Raw genomic sequence first — 17986 nt, 5'->3', positions numbered from 1 at the left:
GCTGGCTCACTAAATAAAATGTAAAGGGGGATGAAAATAGAATCACGATAGCTCAGAGTGGTAGTTAATTTGACTGTGAGAACAGCCACGTTTTGACCTTGTTTCGGAACGCGAGGAACACTGGATCTGTCCTTAGTGCAAGTGGTAGCTTGTTCTAGGACTTGGCCGCAAGCACTGGGAAACTGGTTCCTCCAGCTTTGCTAAATTTGAATTTAGGTATGTTGATACAATGGGCGTAGTTGGCTCTGGTGGGCTCCTTCTTGGAGAATTTGTTGGTAAGGTATTTGTGGGCCGAATTGTTTAGGCACTTGTGAATAATCATAAGCGTTCTAAAGGTAATCCTGTCTTGGATAGGGAGCCAGTTGATGTTGCGTCAGATTCGTGAGATAGGAGTGGAGCGGGGAATATTTAAGGCAGCTCTCAGTGCATTGTTTTGAAATACTTCTAACTTGGGAGTTTTCTTTGGCTGGTGCCTAGGTATAGAGTATTACAATAGTCCAGTTTGGACAGTCTTGCAAGGGAATGGTCTACAGGCGTTTATCAGTTTAGCTGTGTAGGCCATTGAGGACGAGGTGGCGTTTATTTGTCTTTGTAGTGATAGGGTGGAATCTAGATAGAAGCCTAGGGTTTTGACCTTTCTCTACTTTGATATTGTTGCCATCAATATTGAAGTATGAGTATTGGGGGCCTAGCTTGTTGAGTCTTACCTTAGAACCTATGAGTGGGGCTTGGTGTTATCGTCATTGAGACATAGGCCATGCTTGGCCATCCAAGCTTGGATTTTGCTGTAGATGTCATTTAGGAGTGTTAAGTCTGATTGATAGTCACCTGAAAGAGTGAGTATTTGCGTATCATCTGAGTAGTTCGTATATGATACGCCAAGGTCATCTAGATGATCAAACAGAAGCTTAGTGAATATGTTGTAGAGTGTGGGGGAGACACATGAGCCGTGAGGGACTCCACATGCGATTGGGGAGGGTTCAACGGTGGTGGTCGGGGAGAAAACACCTGGATGTGTCGGAAAGGAAGAAATTGACCCACGCTGCTGCTTTGGGGGAGAATGAGGCCACTGTGGTGAGGTGGTTGGTTAGGATGCTGAGGTCGACTAGGTTGAACGCTGCCGTCAAGTCAATTAAGAGGAGTAGAGCAGGCTTTCGATTGTCCCTAGCTTCATCCATTTGGATTTTTAGATCCAAAAGGGCGGTTTCGGTCCCATATCTTGGTCTGAAACTGGATTGTCGGAGGCCTAGTAGGTTGTTAGACTCCAGTTGCTTTTGTATTTGAATATATGCTGCCTTGTCGAAGATGCTTTAGAAGAAACGGCACTGTGGTGATTGGTCTGAAGTTGGTGGGAATATTGGGGTAGAGGTTCCGTTTTTTGATAAGTGGCATGGCCCAGCCGTCTGAGGTTTTTAGGGACTGTGCAGGAGGCAAATGAGGAGTTAATAAAGGATGTGATAAAAAGGGCCAAATTCTTTAGCTCCTTTTATGATTGAGGCTGGACAGATGTCTCCTTGGCACTTTGACAGTTTGAGACTTTTAATAATGGCTTCTACCTCTAGCTTAGTGATGGGAGAATTTGAAGACTTTGTTTTGATTGAGAGGCGTATGGTGCTGTTAGTTCTGATTGGGTTGTACATTTTCTGTGTTGCTAGATTTGGTCGTGGCCGCTAGGCAGGTCCATTTTGCTTCCATTTTTGACTGAAGTACAGCAATTATATTCAGTAAAGCCTTCTGGACGTTTGCACACCAAAGGGCATCTTTGTTGCACGAGTCAGGAGTGGAGATGGGAGATTCCAAGTCTTTGAGAATGGTGAAAAGATCTTTGGTATTAGATTTGGCATTAAGGATTCTGTTATTGTAGTTTTCACTTTTGGTTTCCAGGATGGCAGTTTTGTATGCGTTGGAGGCAGGCAGGAATTTCTCCTTATTTTGCGATGATGTTTCCGACCCCCGCCACCCCCAAGACGCTGCGTCTTAGTTTTTACGTAGAGTTTTCAGTTCAAAAGTGAACCATTTGTTAAGTTGTGCCAGAGGTTTGGCTTTTCTTAGTTTGAGTGGAGCTAGTTGGTCGAGGGCCCCCGAGTAGATTCTGATTGGTCTACCAATTTGGACAGATCTGAGTCGGTGGACAGGTGTTGGTTGACGATGGGTTGAATTAGGGGGAGTATGCTTTCTAATGAGATGAGCCGGTTGTTCCTAGTTAAGGCTGGTGGGGCTTGGTGCGCCTTATGTAAGGTATGTTTAAGGTCCTGGCTTTTGAAGGAGACGAGGTTGTGGTCTGACCATGCACATGGTGTATTAGAGAGGATTTGTGTATTGCAATTAAAGCCCGCTATCCAATCTAGGAGTCTGCATTTGCAGTGTGTGGGGTCAGATATGCACAGCAAGAAGCCTAGTTCTGTGATAGCGTTTTCTATGGCTAGTGCATTGGTATCTAAATTGTCATGAAGGCTGAGATTCAGAGGATTAAGAATATTAAAGAATGGTAAAGTTGTGAAGTTAGTGAAAAAGAAGCTATAGCAAAAACCCTAGTGAAGTGTTTGGTACCAATCCAAAAGGTAGAGATAGACGGTTAAGAAACTAGAGGTTTGAACGGCGATTGATGGTGCACGCTCATATTTGTTATTTTAAAAAGTTAAAAAGAAAGTGGTTTAAAGGTTGTTTAAACAAACCTAATAAGTATTGACAGTCAATTGAGACTTGTCACCATGGGAGATATACCTCTTATGCACTTATGCAAGATACTGCCAAAACACATGCACAAGCTCAAACAGTACAGTGCGGAATGGGTGAAAGGCACGGCAGATAAAATGTTAATGCCGTGACCACAAGGGGGTGGGGTGGGGGGATCACCGTCAATAGCGGTATTGCAACACATGGCCACATATTTACACGCTGCGTACACGGGGAAGAAATTAGAGAAAAGGTTAGTGATTTTAGAGCTCTGGAAAATGTACCAGGAAGAGGAGTGGATGCTTAGCCAGTTTAAGGAGGAAGGCGTTGAGCCTTCAGCTGCCCTTACCTCGCCTGAAGAGAAAGGCTCTAGTACAGAAGAAATAGGGTTGTACCCTTTAAAGGAACTGAAAGCGGTGACAGGGTATAGTAATCCGATAAATATGAACCACCTGCTTATAGCAGTGACAATAGCCCAGAGGCGAATAAGAGAAAAGATGAGATCTAGGATTCTGCATTTGCAGTGTGTGGGGGTCAGATATGCACAGCAAGAAGCCTAGTTCTGTGATACCAATGCACTAGCCATAGAAAATGCTATCTAAATTGTCATGAAGGCTGAGATTCAGGTCACTTAGAAGCATAATTTGCGAATCAGGTTTGAAATTATTTGTGAGGAGGCAAGTAATGTCTTCCTCAAAGGAGATTTGGCCTGGTAGTCTATATAGAATATGAATGAGAAGTGTGCATGCAGCTGAGAGACGCAGTTTAACGGCGAGCAATTCTCCTGAGGGGAAGGGTGAGCTGGTACATTCTAATGGCCAGGGCGTTTTTGGCAATGATAGCGACCCCCCCTACTCTATTGGTGGTTCTGTCTGTTCTGAAACTACTGAACTCGTCTGGGACTGCTACCATCAAAGCGGGACCTGCAGCTGGGTGTAGCCAGGTTTCTGTGATCGCTAGGAAATTAATTTATTTGAGGTGATGAGGTCAGAGCATGAGCAACTAACGATCTAGCGTTAATGAAGGCCCCTTTAATAGTTGAAGCTTCTGGCTGTGACTGTGCCGAGGAGGTGTTGGGCATCAGTATTTGTGATGGGGGAGGCATATGAGTGAGGGGGATCATTGTTGGTTTTGTTGGTGCGATTTACTTTTGGATGTGGTACGGGAGCCAAGTCTTTTGTTCCTGTGGCTGTGTACTCCCACAAGACTGACACCCTCAACCTGCCCTTCTAATAATGTAGAAATAATGATTGGCACCTAGATAGAAGTGCTCCTCTCCCGACGTGGATCTGGGCACCCCACAACCCCCACCCTTTTCTCCAGCAGCTCCTTTGGTTTCCAACATCCCAAGACTGTTGTTGTGTAAGATCTTTTTATCAATGATAAGTCTTCCTGACCTGTGTCAACCCCAGACCTTTTTGTTTTGACTAGGAAACTATTTTACATTGTCTCTAGGTGAAGGGGAATCATTTTCCCCTCTCACCTAATCTTTTACTTTTTTTATGGGTGACCTTTTTATGTCTCTCCATAGTGAATGGTTGAAGTTATAGTTTCCTACAACTTTTGGGCTTTGTCTGGGTTGCCCGTATCGGCTCCCTTGTTAATTTCTCTTTCATGTACTTGGTTGAACTACAGTTTCCAAGTAGTAAAGAGGGATTATAACCAAGCTGCCCTAGTGACCACGCCCATAGCCTAGCCTGTATCACCAGATGATCCCCTAGGTCTTACTGCAAATTTGTCCTAAGCCACGTTATAAACACTGTATATCTTGCATAAATTCCCACCTATTGTACATTTTCCGTATACATCTGTAAATATTATTGTACATTTAATTTACCTCTGTATATATCGCGATAAGTCTTGCTTATATCCCCACCTATTGTATGTTCTGAGTACACATCTCTAAATATTTCTGTATATTTTTCATGTACCTCTGTATATATTATGATATGCCCTCCCCCATTGCATATTTTCCTCATATGTCTGCAACCATTATTGTCAGTCATTCTACTGTTGTAACCTTATTGTACACTAAGCAAAAGTGCCCAGATAACTCCAGGTTTGGTGTGCTATACAAGCAAATAAAACAAACATGCACAGGCTCAATGGGGACTCTAAACTAAGGGATGTTCAAGGCCGCACCAGCATGGGAATTATGCAGTCTCAATCATACGGACCAGGTTTTATGAACTGCTGCATGTAAGCAAAGAGGTGAAATTTGAGGGCATTTTATTTATTACCGGACATGGGCCCCAAAACTGAAGGAAGAGGTATTTGTTGAGCATTAGAATAGAGTTACAAAAATATAAGCCTCTGGCATCCCTTAATTACAGTGAGCAGTCCAGCACTGTAGCAAGACAGATCTGCAGTAAGTTTAATTGTAAATAAACGGATTTACATTTTTCTTTTTAAAGTTAGGAAAAAATTGAATTCAGGAAGAGCCAAAAACATACCAGCTCTTTAGTAAACACCTATTAGAACGAGAAAAGGAAATAGAGCACACTATCCATGGTCTCGGTCCCACTGCGGGATGTGAGAAAAAAAAACAGAACTCTTAAAGCATTGGATGCATAAAACATAAAAGTGCCATTTTTCCAATCGGTTTATGACTTTGAGGGAAATTTGCGCCCAGGTTTGTCTGAACAATAGCAGTAGTACATTTCTATATGACAGATGGCATGCAGCAGAGTCAAACAACTGCAATATTTCATACAGTGAGGTTCCACTGCCTTGTTGATTCATGATCATACAAAATTCTAAGGCCCCCCCCCCCCCATCACCAACATCAACATTTAATTTCATTGTATGTTTGCCTAGAACTCTAATTCGCACTTTTTTATACCAATCTACCATCATTTTGGGGATACAATGAGGCAATAAAGCATATACTTGAAAGTTCATACCACTTGGGTGACTTGGCTTATGAGGCTTGTTCGGATCAACCCCAGCGAGAAGGTCATCATCACTAAAGCTTCCTGAAAGACAAAGGTTTTGCTGTAAACATCATTGTAACTAAACACATTTGTTACACTTTGTATGCTTGACATTTAAGACATTCTGGTCCTTTAAGTCAGTCTTCAAAGCTGTGGGTCCCATTCGTTCACAGAATCCTTAATGAAGACCTTTGCAGTTATTCCAAAAACCCACCCCAACACCAGTGCTACAAATGACACCCTTTCACAAAAGACTAATCAGCACCCGTTTTAGCACTCAGCGGTAACCAGATATGTTATTCTGCATCCCATCCACTGCATTCGTGTTAACCCAAAGGGCTCTAAAGCTCACGTGGTATCACTGCGGATGGTTCAAAACAAGTTCACCTCCAGTATTTTGGACGATTGGACATCCTCTGCCATCTAGCTGGAAGATCGCTGGGTTTCCTGTGGAGAGCGGCCAATAGATATAAGCTTGCAAGTAGAACCGGGATGGTGGGTAGGTCCCCCTTTGACGAAATCCCTGCCCGCTTTCCACTGCCGCTCTACGGACGGAAAGCAAAGTGGTTGGTTGGAAAAGGAGACAATACCGAAGGCCTTGAGTAGATTAAACGAACGAAAGGTGAGTAGACTAAGGGGAATGGCATATTAAGGGGATGGGATTGTGATCATTTTTGAGTAATGGGAAATAGTTTGAAGAGAGTAGCGCCTAAAGAGAGTAGCTCCAAGGGAGCTTCAGAAGAAGACGTCTCAAACTCCAGTAGGAGTAGAGTGAAATATAACGCACTAACAGGTTTGTGTAGGGTGACGTCTTAAACCCTATACCGGGTATTTAAATAGAGGCGAGGGAGAAAAATAAGTGATCACAGTGTTTATTTAAAATGTGTAAAGTTGACTAGTCTGTATTTGAGGAGTAAGAATATTGAAGAATGATAAAGTTGTGAAGTTAGTGAAAAAGAAGGCATAGCAAAATCCCTAGTGAAGTGGTTGGTACCAATCCAAAGGTAGAGATAGCCGATTAAGAAACTAGAGGCTTGAACGGCGATTGATGGTGCACGCTCATATTTGTTATTTTAAAGAGTTGAAAAGAAAGTGGTTTAAAGGTTGTTTGTATTGACAGTCAATTGAGACTTGTCACCATGGGAGATATACCTCTTATGCAAGACACTGCCAAAACACATGCACAAGCTCAAACAGTATAGTGCGGAATGGGTGAAAGGCACAGCAGATAAAATGTTCATGCCGTGACCACAAAGGGGGGGGGGGGCGAGGGGGGAAATCACCGTCAATAGCGGTATTGCAACACATGGCCACATATTTACACGCTGCGTACACGGGGAAGAAATTAGAGAAAAGGTTAGCGATTTTAGAGCTCTGGAAAATGTATCAGGAAGAGGAGTGGATGCTTAGCCAGTGTAAGGAGGAAGGCATTGAGCCTTCAGCTGCCCTTACCTCGCCTGAAGAGAAAGGCTCTAGTACAGAAGAAATAGGGTTGTACCCTTTAAAAAGGAACTGAAAGCGGTGACGGGGTATAGTAATCAGATATATGAACCGCCTGCTTATAGCAGTGACAATAGCCCAAAGGCGAATAAGAGAAAAGATGAGATCTTTAAGATCCTGCAAGACAAACAAGTGAAGAGTGAGCGATCAAACATATCGCCAGAAATAGAAAGGGAAATTAAGAGATTGAAAGGAAAGAAGGATAAAGCTGATGAGGTAACGCTTGTGCAGAATGAATGGAAGGGTAGACAGATATTACTCAAGCTAGATGAGAAAAGGATTGAGTAAGTTAGGAAAAGGGAAGATAAGGATGAACAAGATAGAAGAGATAAAGAGCAAGAGAAGAGATTGAAAGAAGATGAGCATACAAGAAAGAGCAGGGAGCGACGAACGCAGATGTATCAAGAGGAGCAAGAGAAAAAGGAAGAACGAGCAGAAGAACAAAAAGTATGACAATAGACAGAGCGATACAAGACGGGGATAGAAGAGAAACGAAGAAGGAAGGAGGAAGCATAGAAATTAAGGGACAAAACAATCCCGAGGCAGAGGGAAGAAGAGGAAAGGAGGGCAGGAATAAAAGAATCAGAAGAGAGGCGAGAAAACAAAGGGCACTAGATGAGGAACTAGAAGAAAGGAGGAGGCAGCGGGATCTTGAGTCTAGCCTTATTCGAAAGGAGCCAGTAGGGCCAAGCCCAGCAATACGATGGGATAGAACAGAAGAATTCCTTCCGATAAAGGAACTACGCCAGGGGCATCTAGAATTCTAGAATGGCAATGGAAGAAGAAAACTTTGATTTAGTTAGCATCAGAGATATGATCGATAAAGTCTATCAAGAAATAAAGGAAGGTAGCAACTATAGAAGTCTAGGGAAGAGGGATCAATCCAACATTGCAGTTACGAAGTGACAAAGAAAATCCATTCCGTCTCGAACATAGAGCATTGTCCTTAAGCAGACTGAACTTCGACCAGGGTGAAGGGGAAGATAGCCATAGTTCTTGGGGACAAGAAATGTCAGACGGGGACAGAGTCCATCTTTGAGGCAGGCTGGGGGAGCACATGTGTCCCCAGAAAAAGCCTGCAGTTAGCCAAAGTAGTGAGATGGTCGGATTTGGAACAACCCAAGTATAGGACGCCAGATCCCATTGCATATGCAGAGTGTCCCGAGGACGACCGTACAGTGAGACGGGAGAATAACCTCCATAAGATTGCTACCACCAAAAAGACAGTCAGGGACCATTGTCCCTGCCATGGATAGGCGGACTATGGGAGCCGACTGCGGGTTGGGCTTTACAGGTTCCCTTATTAGAAAAAATGGGTAGGGTGGAGACCACAGTATATTACATTGCCGCAGATGGATAAGGATCATTTAAGATGCAAGCTCCCGAGTTTGACTTCAGGCGCAGGGAAATGGATATACGAGTTAGGAAAAAAAAGAAAAGACAGGAAGAAACACGCTGGCCATAGGAGACATTAACGGTCTCCTGGCAGCTATCCTTGGAGAAAGTGTTGATGACATATGAAGGAGTATAACACAAATTAGACAGTAGTTGTTTAGTTAAAACAATTTATTCCTGGATCCAAGTCCCTATTGGTAGCTCTCTGGCCCTGTGTGTGAATATCTCATGCACCCGTAGAGTGGTACAACCATCCCTGGTTGGTGATGTGCCGCCTACAAAAAGTGTAGAGATCCTTGCCCTCAACTCTCACTGCTTTCCTCAGTCTGAGTAATTAGATGCACATTTCGTGGAGGTCTGTTTTCCTTTTAATATTACCGCCCCCAGTCTATGTGTCTTATAGTTAAAACTGTTTTGACCAAGTGGTCAGACAACATAAAAAGGTTTTATATCATTCAGTAAGTTCAATCTTGTACTGTTAGATAAAGTGAAAATAAAATTATGTATTGATTGCTCGAGCCCTCTCCTTAAACGTATGTAGGGTCTCGGAGTTGTGGTCATCAGCCCTTCAACTCTTAATTTTGTCAATATGAAGGAGAGCAGGGTATTCAAGTGTGACAGCACAGAACACAGCACATGGAGCGCCATTTAATAATTGCAGAGCAGATGTATGGAAGGCTCTCAGGGTACAGTATCCCGACGTATCAGATATGGGGGCAATTATGACACGTAAGATGAAGGAAGATGAAGACCCTATTGCTTACATTCACGATATTCAAGAGCCATGGCAACTTGAAATGCGGGAGCCGTAGGAAAAACCAGTGGCATTATTTTACCACATTTTATGTCAGGGGTTGCCCGAGCCAGTACAGAGACAGATGAAGAAACAGGTGGGAATGGAAGCAAAACTATGGCCTGAGATACAGTTGATGATAGTCCATCACTGTCGGTTATTGCAAGAAAAAAAAAGAAGATGCGGCCAAGAAAATCGAGGAAGCTAAGCTAGTTCAGAAGAAATTGTCGAATTATGTCGAAGATTGGCGATTGGAGAAGGATTGGGAATGCAGCAAGCAGAAGGTGCATCACAAGTGAGTAATCAGCACCTGATGGACCAAGGTGGGTATGGGTTTGTGCCACGAGGCAGAGGTATTGGCTACTGAGGAGGAAGAGGTGGATTTCAAAATAATCGAGGCGTGTTTCAGAATGCACAGAATCAGAATATACAGGGAGGATTTAACCCAGGAGGACTTGCTAGACAACCACCTCCAGTATGTTGGACTTGCGGGATCACAGGGCACATTGCATGCGTATGTGGGAGTCAAGGGAATGTACAGAATGTCCAATTTTCAAGGGGGCGAGGGAGGCACCTTATCCTCCACCATATGCTACACAAACTAGGGAGGGGTATGCCCAAGATCAGGCATTCTATCAGACACAAACACAGCGAGTACAGCAACCAGTGCGTGTGTAAAGGAATCCACCGCAAGGGCCGGCGCAACAAGCCTTCATGCAGACAGCAATATGCAAACACAGGACAGGTGTTGACACCCAGAATACTAGGTGCCACTGTTGGAGGGAATCTTTTCACAGGAACAGTAATATGCCTATACCTACAACAGGACAGCTCACAGGGTGACTTGATGTGTTCAGTACCATCTGACACCAGACCCCCAAGAGGAACCAAGGGTCGATGTGACGATAGTAGGCAAATCCTTTTCTTTTCTAGTAGACACTGGGGCTATTCGTTCGTGTATACGAGAGGGAAAATATCCATGTCAGGAATTGCCATGAATGCTCAAGGGTTCTCTGGAGCTAAAGGTCGAGTTACTTTTACTGATGAATTACCAGTCTGTATAGGAGAGTGTGACAGGTCTTTATTTGTTATATTCGCGACAGACAACAGTTAAGATCTTGGGAAGAGATTTTATGGCAATACTTAACAAGACTTTCATGCGCTGATCGTGTGTTCCACTCCAGGAATACACTACTTAAACGTGGACGGATTTAAAATGGCGTTCACACAGCAAGTAGCTCTGCAAGGCATTCCAGTAGAGCCAGAAGTTCTCTTGTATGGGGTGAGCATTTTACTGACCTGGTTACCTGGCTTAGTGGGAAAAACTGAGAATACCTGATGAGTTTTTGTTTAGACCACAGATCCTATGGACGAAGAGGGGGTACAGACTATCCCTATAGAATTAGAAGCAGCCATAGTACGGAGGGAAATGATGATGCTTGAAGGAATGGACGATGAGAGCCGACCATGGAGAACAGTAATAGTTCAAGAGAAGGGTATAGATTGACATCACTGATGGCAACATGTTTAGAGAAGGCCAAACAGACGACAAAGTAGTGTTCTTTATGAGCATCACATACTGGATAAGAATAGAGAAGAGGGAAATCCCACAGCGAATGGTGATAATGCGGCAGAGCCCAGAATATTTTCAGGAAGACTTGGAAAATGTGTCAAGTGTCCTTTTAAATACAGGCCCTTGTGATGTGGGTCTGTTGAAAGGAATAGGGGAAGTAAAATTAAAACTGAAGCCAGGGGCAATTTTACCTCGAGCAAGACAGTACCCAATGTCTCGAGAGGCTCATAAGGGTAGATTTCAGACTCGGCACTGATGAAACAAGGTATTCTGGTGCCATTGGAATCATTGTTTAATACTGTGGTGTATCCGATCCATAAAAATCAAAAAGGAGGGTTGTGGAGATTTATACTAGATATGAGACCGAATAACCAAATTGTAGAAGCAGAGTTTTCTTTAGTTCCCAATGTGGCGATGATACTCTGCAGTATCCGTGGAAGCTCGATATTTCACGGTGATCGATTTGAAAAATGCGTTTTCCCGATCCTGTTGAACAAAGACTCACAAGACTTGACCTCCTTTACATTTCGGCAAACTCGACTGAAACACACTCTTTTGCCCCTTTGGTACTGCGAGTCTCCATCGATATTTAACAGAGTCATGCAGATGGATTTAGGCAATATTGATCTTAAAAGGGCGGTGATGAGTACATAGATGACATTTTAATTTGTAGCCCCACGGAAGAGGACTGCATGCAAGATTCGATTCAGTTGATGACTGAATCGCGCCTTGAAACACTTGTGTATAGGCGCATTACAAATGCCATATCATATCCTAGCTGACAAAGGATACAAAGTAGACAAAGAAAAGTTACAATACTGTCAGGAAGGGGTGTTCTACATAGAGCACTTCATCTCACATAAGGGAAAGAAGGCGACACCTGAAAGGCGATTATGAAAAACAAAAAGCCAAATACAGTGAAACAAATGCAACAGTTACTGGGATTATGCCACTTCGTTCAAGCCTGGGTGTTTGATTACTGTTCATACACAAAACCACTTTTGCAAGCCTTAAAGAAAGTACAAGTGAATACAGTAAAAATAGAATGGACTGAACAAATGGAGGAAGGGTTTGAGGAATTGAAAAAAGCTATTTGTATTGCCCCTGTTTTGGGAATTCCCAATTATGCTGAGGAATTTATTTTCACACACAAATGGACTGTCATGACAGCAGTTCTCAAACAGAGGACTGGATTGGGGTACAAGCCTCAAGTGTATTACAGTAGGATTTTAGACCCAGTTATGAGAGGACAGTCATTGCGAACAGTCATTGGCTGCTGCCACCGCATTCGCAATTGAGAAGTCCACAAGTAATGTGATGGGCTGCTCTAAAACACTCTTCGTAGAGCATGCTCGGTTTGCTATTTTAGAGAAACCCAAAGATACATTGACATCCCAAAGAGCATCAGCTTATTAGGTAATGATTTTGAATCCAGCATTTAAAATTGTCAGATGCATAGTGAATCCTGCCACATTTATAGCTGAGCCAATAGCTGATGGCGATCATGAGCATGACTGTACTAATAATGTTGAGTTTTATGATGATATGCCATGTGTGAAAGAAAATGCTTTAACAGGAGGGTAAATTCTCTTTATTGATGGTTGTTTGAAAATATATCAAACTAGTCGGGAAAGGCATTCAGGCGCAGCGGTAGCGAGGCACAAGTTAAATGTGTAATTGAAGTTGTAGTAAGCACAACCAGCAGAATTGGTAGCGCTCATTGTTGCGCTCGAGAAACACAAAGGGCAGGAAGTGATGGTGTACAGCGACTCCGCCTATGTGACGTCAACCATACACAGGCTAGCACGTTGGAAACGGCGGAGCTACCTTTGTGCGGACGGCATGCTATTAGAGAACACATCCTTATTGGACAGGCTTAGCAAGGCACTGCAACTCCCAGTGGCCATAGCAGTCGTCAAGGGTATGTGAAGTGCTGAGATCCGATAATGGGACACATTTTGTTAATGAGTTGTTTGAACAGATGAACAAGTTACTTTCTTACCTGGTAACGTTCTTTCGATGGGATGGTCCAACGACGCATTCCATATCTATGACAGTAATCACCACAGCTGTGCTGCTTCGGAAAATCTTTCTGCGTCGATGACGTCGATACGCTGTCCTCAAGGGCCTCCTTCGAGCCGACGTCACCGGATGTTCTAAGTAGGACGCACAACGCCCGTAGCCTCAGTTTTTTCCCAGAACGTGTGGCACCAATCTAATGCCAGTATGGCCACAGAAAGCCTTGCGGAAACGTAAGCTGCAATCGCATAAGAAATTCTGTAGCGGGGTAGGCAAGGCGGGAGCGATATGGAATACGTCGGACCATCCCATCGAAAGAATTTTACCAGGTAAGAAAGTAACTTGTTCTTCGAGGGGATTGGGTCCTCCGACGTATTCCATATCTATGACAGACTCCCAAAGCAGTACCAATGTAAGGAGGTGGGAAAAGAATTTAGAATATACAAATTTAGAATGCCGAATCAAATTTCAGAGTAAAGGACCGCCTTGCCAAAGGCCAGATCCTGCCCATGGATAGAATCTAGGGAGTAGTGACGTACAAAAGTATGGGCCGAAGCCCAGGTGGCTGGATCACAGATGTTATGAATAGGAACACCCCTCTGCAGGGCAGTAGAGGCAGCCATACCCCTAGTAAAATGGGCCCGTAAGCCTACCGGAGGGTCCTTACCCGCCAAGCGGTAACATTCAGAAATTGCCAAGATAACCCATCGAGACAGTCTGCTTAGTAACAGCTTGTCCCAAACGCCTTACAGCGTAACCAATAAAGAGCCGATCGTCCACTCTGACCCGGGACAAGCGTGAAATGTAGAAACTTAAAGCTCTCCTAGGATCCAACCTATGGAGCCTCTCCTCATCTTTACCAGGATGTGGAGGAGGATAAAATGCCGGAAGAATAACCTTCTGGCTCAAATGAAATTCCGACACCACCTTCGGAAGAAAGGAAGGACGAACTCGAAGGACAACCCTGTCCTTATGAAACATAGTAAAGGGTGGCTTAACTGAAAGTGCCTGTAACTCACTCACTCTGCGAGCGGAAGTGACCGCAACTAAAAAAACAGTTCTAAGGGTTAACAGTCTCAAAGGACAAGAATGTAAAGGCTCAAATGGAGCACCCATTAGAAACTTGAGAACAAGGTTCAGATCCCAACCGGGCACCTGGAAAGGTGACGGAGGGAACACATTAGTGAGCCCTTTCAGAAACTGAGAAATTAAAGGGATTTTAAAATAAGAACACTCCTCAGACGAGCGCTTAAATATAGACAGCGTCGCCCGGTAACCTTTTATGGTACCCACTTGCAGGCCCCTGTGGGCCAAAGAAAGCAAAAAAGACAGAACTACAGGAATGTCACATGAAAAAGGATCGGAGCTGAAGGAGGGAGAGAGTGCACAGCTTTTTTCTTTTCTTGTGTTATACCATTTCTTTTTCAGTACTGTTTCATTACTTAAGTGTTCTTTAGTGGGGTGCAGCCCACTGTCAAGTGCCACCGTGTGGGGCACTAAATGTGAACTGGAACAGAAGACAGACCTAGGCCAATTAGCCTTCGGTGTGGGCCGCACACCCTTACTTCCCACTATGGGTTAGACGGTTTCTTGATGATTCTATATCAACTTATATGCAGTTATCCTTGTTTTAAAGTGATTTTATTGTCCAAAACGTGTATTCTTCAAATACCAAATTTTAGATTCAGTTTCGTCTGATAGGCTAATATTGAGACTGTGGCAAACAGTAACCCATCGGGCTAATGCATTTCGGAGTTTTCCTTCATCAGAGCCCGAGTTATTAGTACTAGTTTCGTAAATTATTAAATCAATTAATTCCATGTAACGCCACCAATCATATTTTCAAAATGCATATGACAATTATATCAAAAAACGTTTTTCAATTAACAGGGCGCCCACAAGTACAAACAAACATTAAACAATGAGTAGAAAAGATAAGAGAAAAAGAACATTGACTACATCAATCTCCAATTCCAATTCAAAACATGTCCTGCTACCTTCGACATCGACGATGTATTTGGCATTTGGCAAGGAACTAAAGAATCACTTGATGAATTCATGATTTACATCAATAGCATTGACCAATGGATCCAATTCACCTCGGAAATCGGCAACCCAGGCATACACTACCTGGACATTAAGGTTAATGTACACAATTATCAGATTACAACTTCCCTATTCACAAAACCAACGGACAGAAATAATTTACTACACCGTATGAGTTTCCACCCGCAGAACACTTTGAAGAACTTGCCTTATGGCCAAATGCTACGTTTGAAACGGATTATCAGTGATGAGAGAGAATGTGAACAAGAACTAGAGAAACTAAGTAAAAAGCTAAAAGGAAAGAGGCTATCCCAATGAAGATCTACAAACAGCAAAGGACAAGTTGTTAACCAAAACAAGAGCTAGCACACTTGCACTCAAAGACAAGAAACAATCCCCAGCTTTAGTGTATGTATCAAAATGTTCTTCAAAGCATGCAGATCAAAAGGTGTATCAACAAACGCTGGACAATACTTAGGAGTGATGAAGGAACCAAGACTCTCTTTTCCGAAACTCCCACATTTGCGTACCAAAGATCCAGCAACTTAACAGACTTACTAGTAAATACTGGGGATACCAAGAAGAAAAGGAGCAAACCAAAGAAGATAGGGACTTTTCCCTGCCTCAATTGCAGCAACTGCAACAACATCATGAAAGGTGGACTAGTACCACACCCGTACACTGGAGAAAAAATTACTGTTAGATGCTACGCGACTTGCAACGGAGAACTGCATCTACTGTATACGTTGCCCGTGTGGGCTCTATTACGTAGGTGAAACAGGACGGAAGTTGAGAATTCGAATAAATGAACACAAGTCGTGCATATGCAACAATAACATGAACTCCGCAGTTGCAAGACATTATAATGACAAACAGCATAACATCTCTCAGATCAAATTCCAAGTGTTGAAAACAATCGAGTCACACGGTTCACATACAGACATTAAAAAGAGAAGGCAACAAAAAGAAGCGTATTGGATAGATCGCTTAGAAGCGCTATCCCCGCGAGGACTCAATGTAGAGTTCGATCTTAATTTTTTTTTATAAATCACTTTGATTATTTGTTCAGTGTAAATAACATTGTTGACCTGTGTTTGTTTGGTCAAAAGTACGGAGTAACATCATATATACAATTCGAATGCTAGTCCTTAGCACCTGTTAATCATAAGTGCAATGTCACACTGCAGCACCCCGGGATACATACCGCAACCTATTGATAAGATTGGGAAAATACTAATTAATCCAGCGTATATTTACAAACATACATGATTTAATATCGAATGAATTATGAATATTTTGAACATATAGGTAAACACACATGCTTAACATGTGAACACGTACAACACATTGATCTCATTACTGCATCACCACATGGGTCCAAACACATAGATCGCAGTAAGTAGTCCAATTCACTTATTTTGCCACCTCCAATATGGCCGACATGTCAACACTCGCGCGGCCATATTGGTACCCAAACGTTACTATAGCAACGCTGCGAACCGCGAACTGCTTTTCGCCGGCAGCAGAAGCACTAACCGGCTTCCTTGCACACAAAGGTAAGATAACATCAATACAGAAGTATAATACTTAAGCTTATAACAGCACGATATTGATACACTGCAACTTGACTCTCTGATTGCCCAACAGTGCATTACGATCACTCTACATGGTATACTCTGTGTCAACCAAAAACACGGCAGACAGGTCAGTGACTCCTGTGCATGTCAGCAAGAAAATGCACAGTCATGCTTTTCACTCGCTATATAGCTGTAGAAAGTTCACGAGCTGTATAAGACACTAATCACAATCGTGAGGAGTATTGAATGAATAGTATGATTTTAGTGAACTCGATTGGAACAGAGCCAAATATAAACACAAGCTGGATGAAATATAACACTTCGCGCATGCTAATTAAACAAAAGGCACGTTTGTTAAGAGGTAGCAGGACATGTTTTGAATTGGAATTGGAGATTGATGTAGTCAATGTTCTTTTTCTCTTATCTTTTCTACTCATTGTTTAATGTTTGTTTGTACTTGTGGGCGCCCTGTTAATTGAAAAACGTTTTTTTGATACAATTGTCATATGCATTTTGAAAATATGATTGGTGGTGTTACATGGAATTAATTGATTTAATAATTTATGAAACTAGTACTAATAACTCAGGCTCTGATGAAGGAAAACTCCGAAATGCATTAGCCCGATGGGTTACTGTTTGCCACAGTCTCAATATTAGCCTATAAGACGAAACTGAATCTAAAATTTGGTATTTGAAGAATACACGTTTTGGACAATAAAATCACTTTAAAACAAGGATAACTGCGTATAAATTGATATAGAAGCATCAAGAAACCGTCTAACGCATAGTGGGAAGTAAGGGTGTGCGGGCCACACCGAAGGCTAATTAGCCTAGGTCTTTATTCTGCTCCACATGAAAAAGGATCCACATTCTTAACCCTGCACCAGTCGCAGAACTTTCTCCAACGTCAACGGTACAGGGACTTTGTTGCCGTTCGTCTGGCCGAAAGCAACACCTCCATTGCGTCTTCAGGGAAGTCCCATTCCTTATACCTGAACCTTTCAGAAGCCAAGCGTGAAGGTTGAGGGGTCTGACCTCTGGATGGAGAAGCTGACCCCCCCCTCCCGTGAGAGCAGATCGTCTCGGTAGGGAAGACGACGTGGAGGGCAGATGGACAAGTCGAGAAGGTCCGGGTACCACGGCCTCCGGGCCCATGCCGGAGCAATGAGATCATCTGGAAACCGAACCTCCGTAACCTCCGCAGCACTTGCGGGATGACGGGGACTGGAGGAAACGCGTACAGCAGTGGGAAGGACCACTCAACCACGAACGCGTCTCCTAAGGCTCCTCTCTGAGGAAATTCCCGCAAGCAAAACCTTTGCACTTCTGGTTGACACTGGAGGCGAAGAGATCCACTTGAGGGGTCCCCTAAAGGCCGAAGATCTCCAGGAGAATCTCCTCAGCCAACTCCCACTCGAGAGATCGCGGTCTGCCTGCTTAGAGCGTCCGCCGTCTCGTTTTAGTCTCCGGCCAG

General features: G+C 43.3%; 1 protein-coding gene across 7 annotated transcripts in view; it reads right to left on the bottom strand.

The window, feature by feature from the left end:
* The window catches only part of LOC138526371 (CD99 antigen-like), a 383615-nt gene that overhangs the window by 121452 nt on the left and 244177 nt on the right, over nucleotides 1–17986 (bottom strand). For all 7 annotated transcript variants that reach the window (XM_069637030.1, XM_069637033.1, XM_069637035.1 and 4 more), the window contains one exon: nucleotides 5580–5651. In XM_069637030.1, the coding sequence (XP_069493131.1) occupies nucleotides 5580–5651 (72 nt within the window). The remainder of the gene's footprint in view (nucleotides 1–5579; nucleotides 5652–17986) is intronic.

This window comes from Ambystoma mexicanum, chromosome 7p, assembly GCF_040938575.1.
Source record: "Ambystoma mexicanum isolate Mex_15411 chromosome 7p, UKY_AmexF1_1, whole genome shotgun sequence".
In the NCBI taxonomy this organism is placed as follows: Eukaryota; Metazoa; Chordata; class Amphibia; order Caudata; family Ambystomatidae; genus Ambystoma; species Ambystoma mexicanum.
This window is presented reverse-complemented; position numbering and strand designations above follow the sequence as displayed.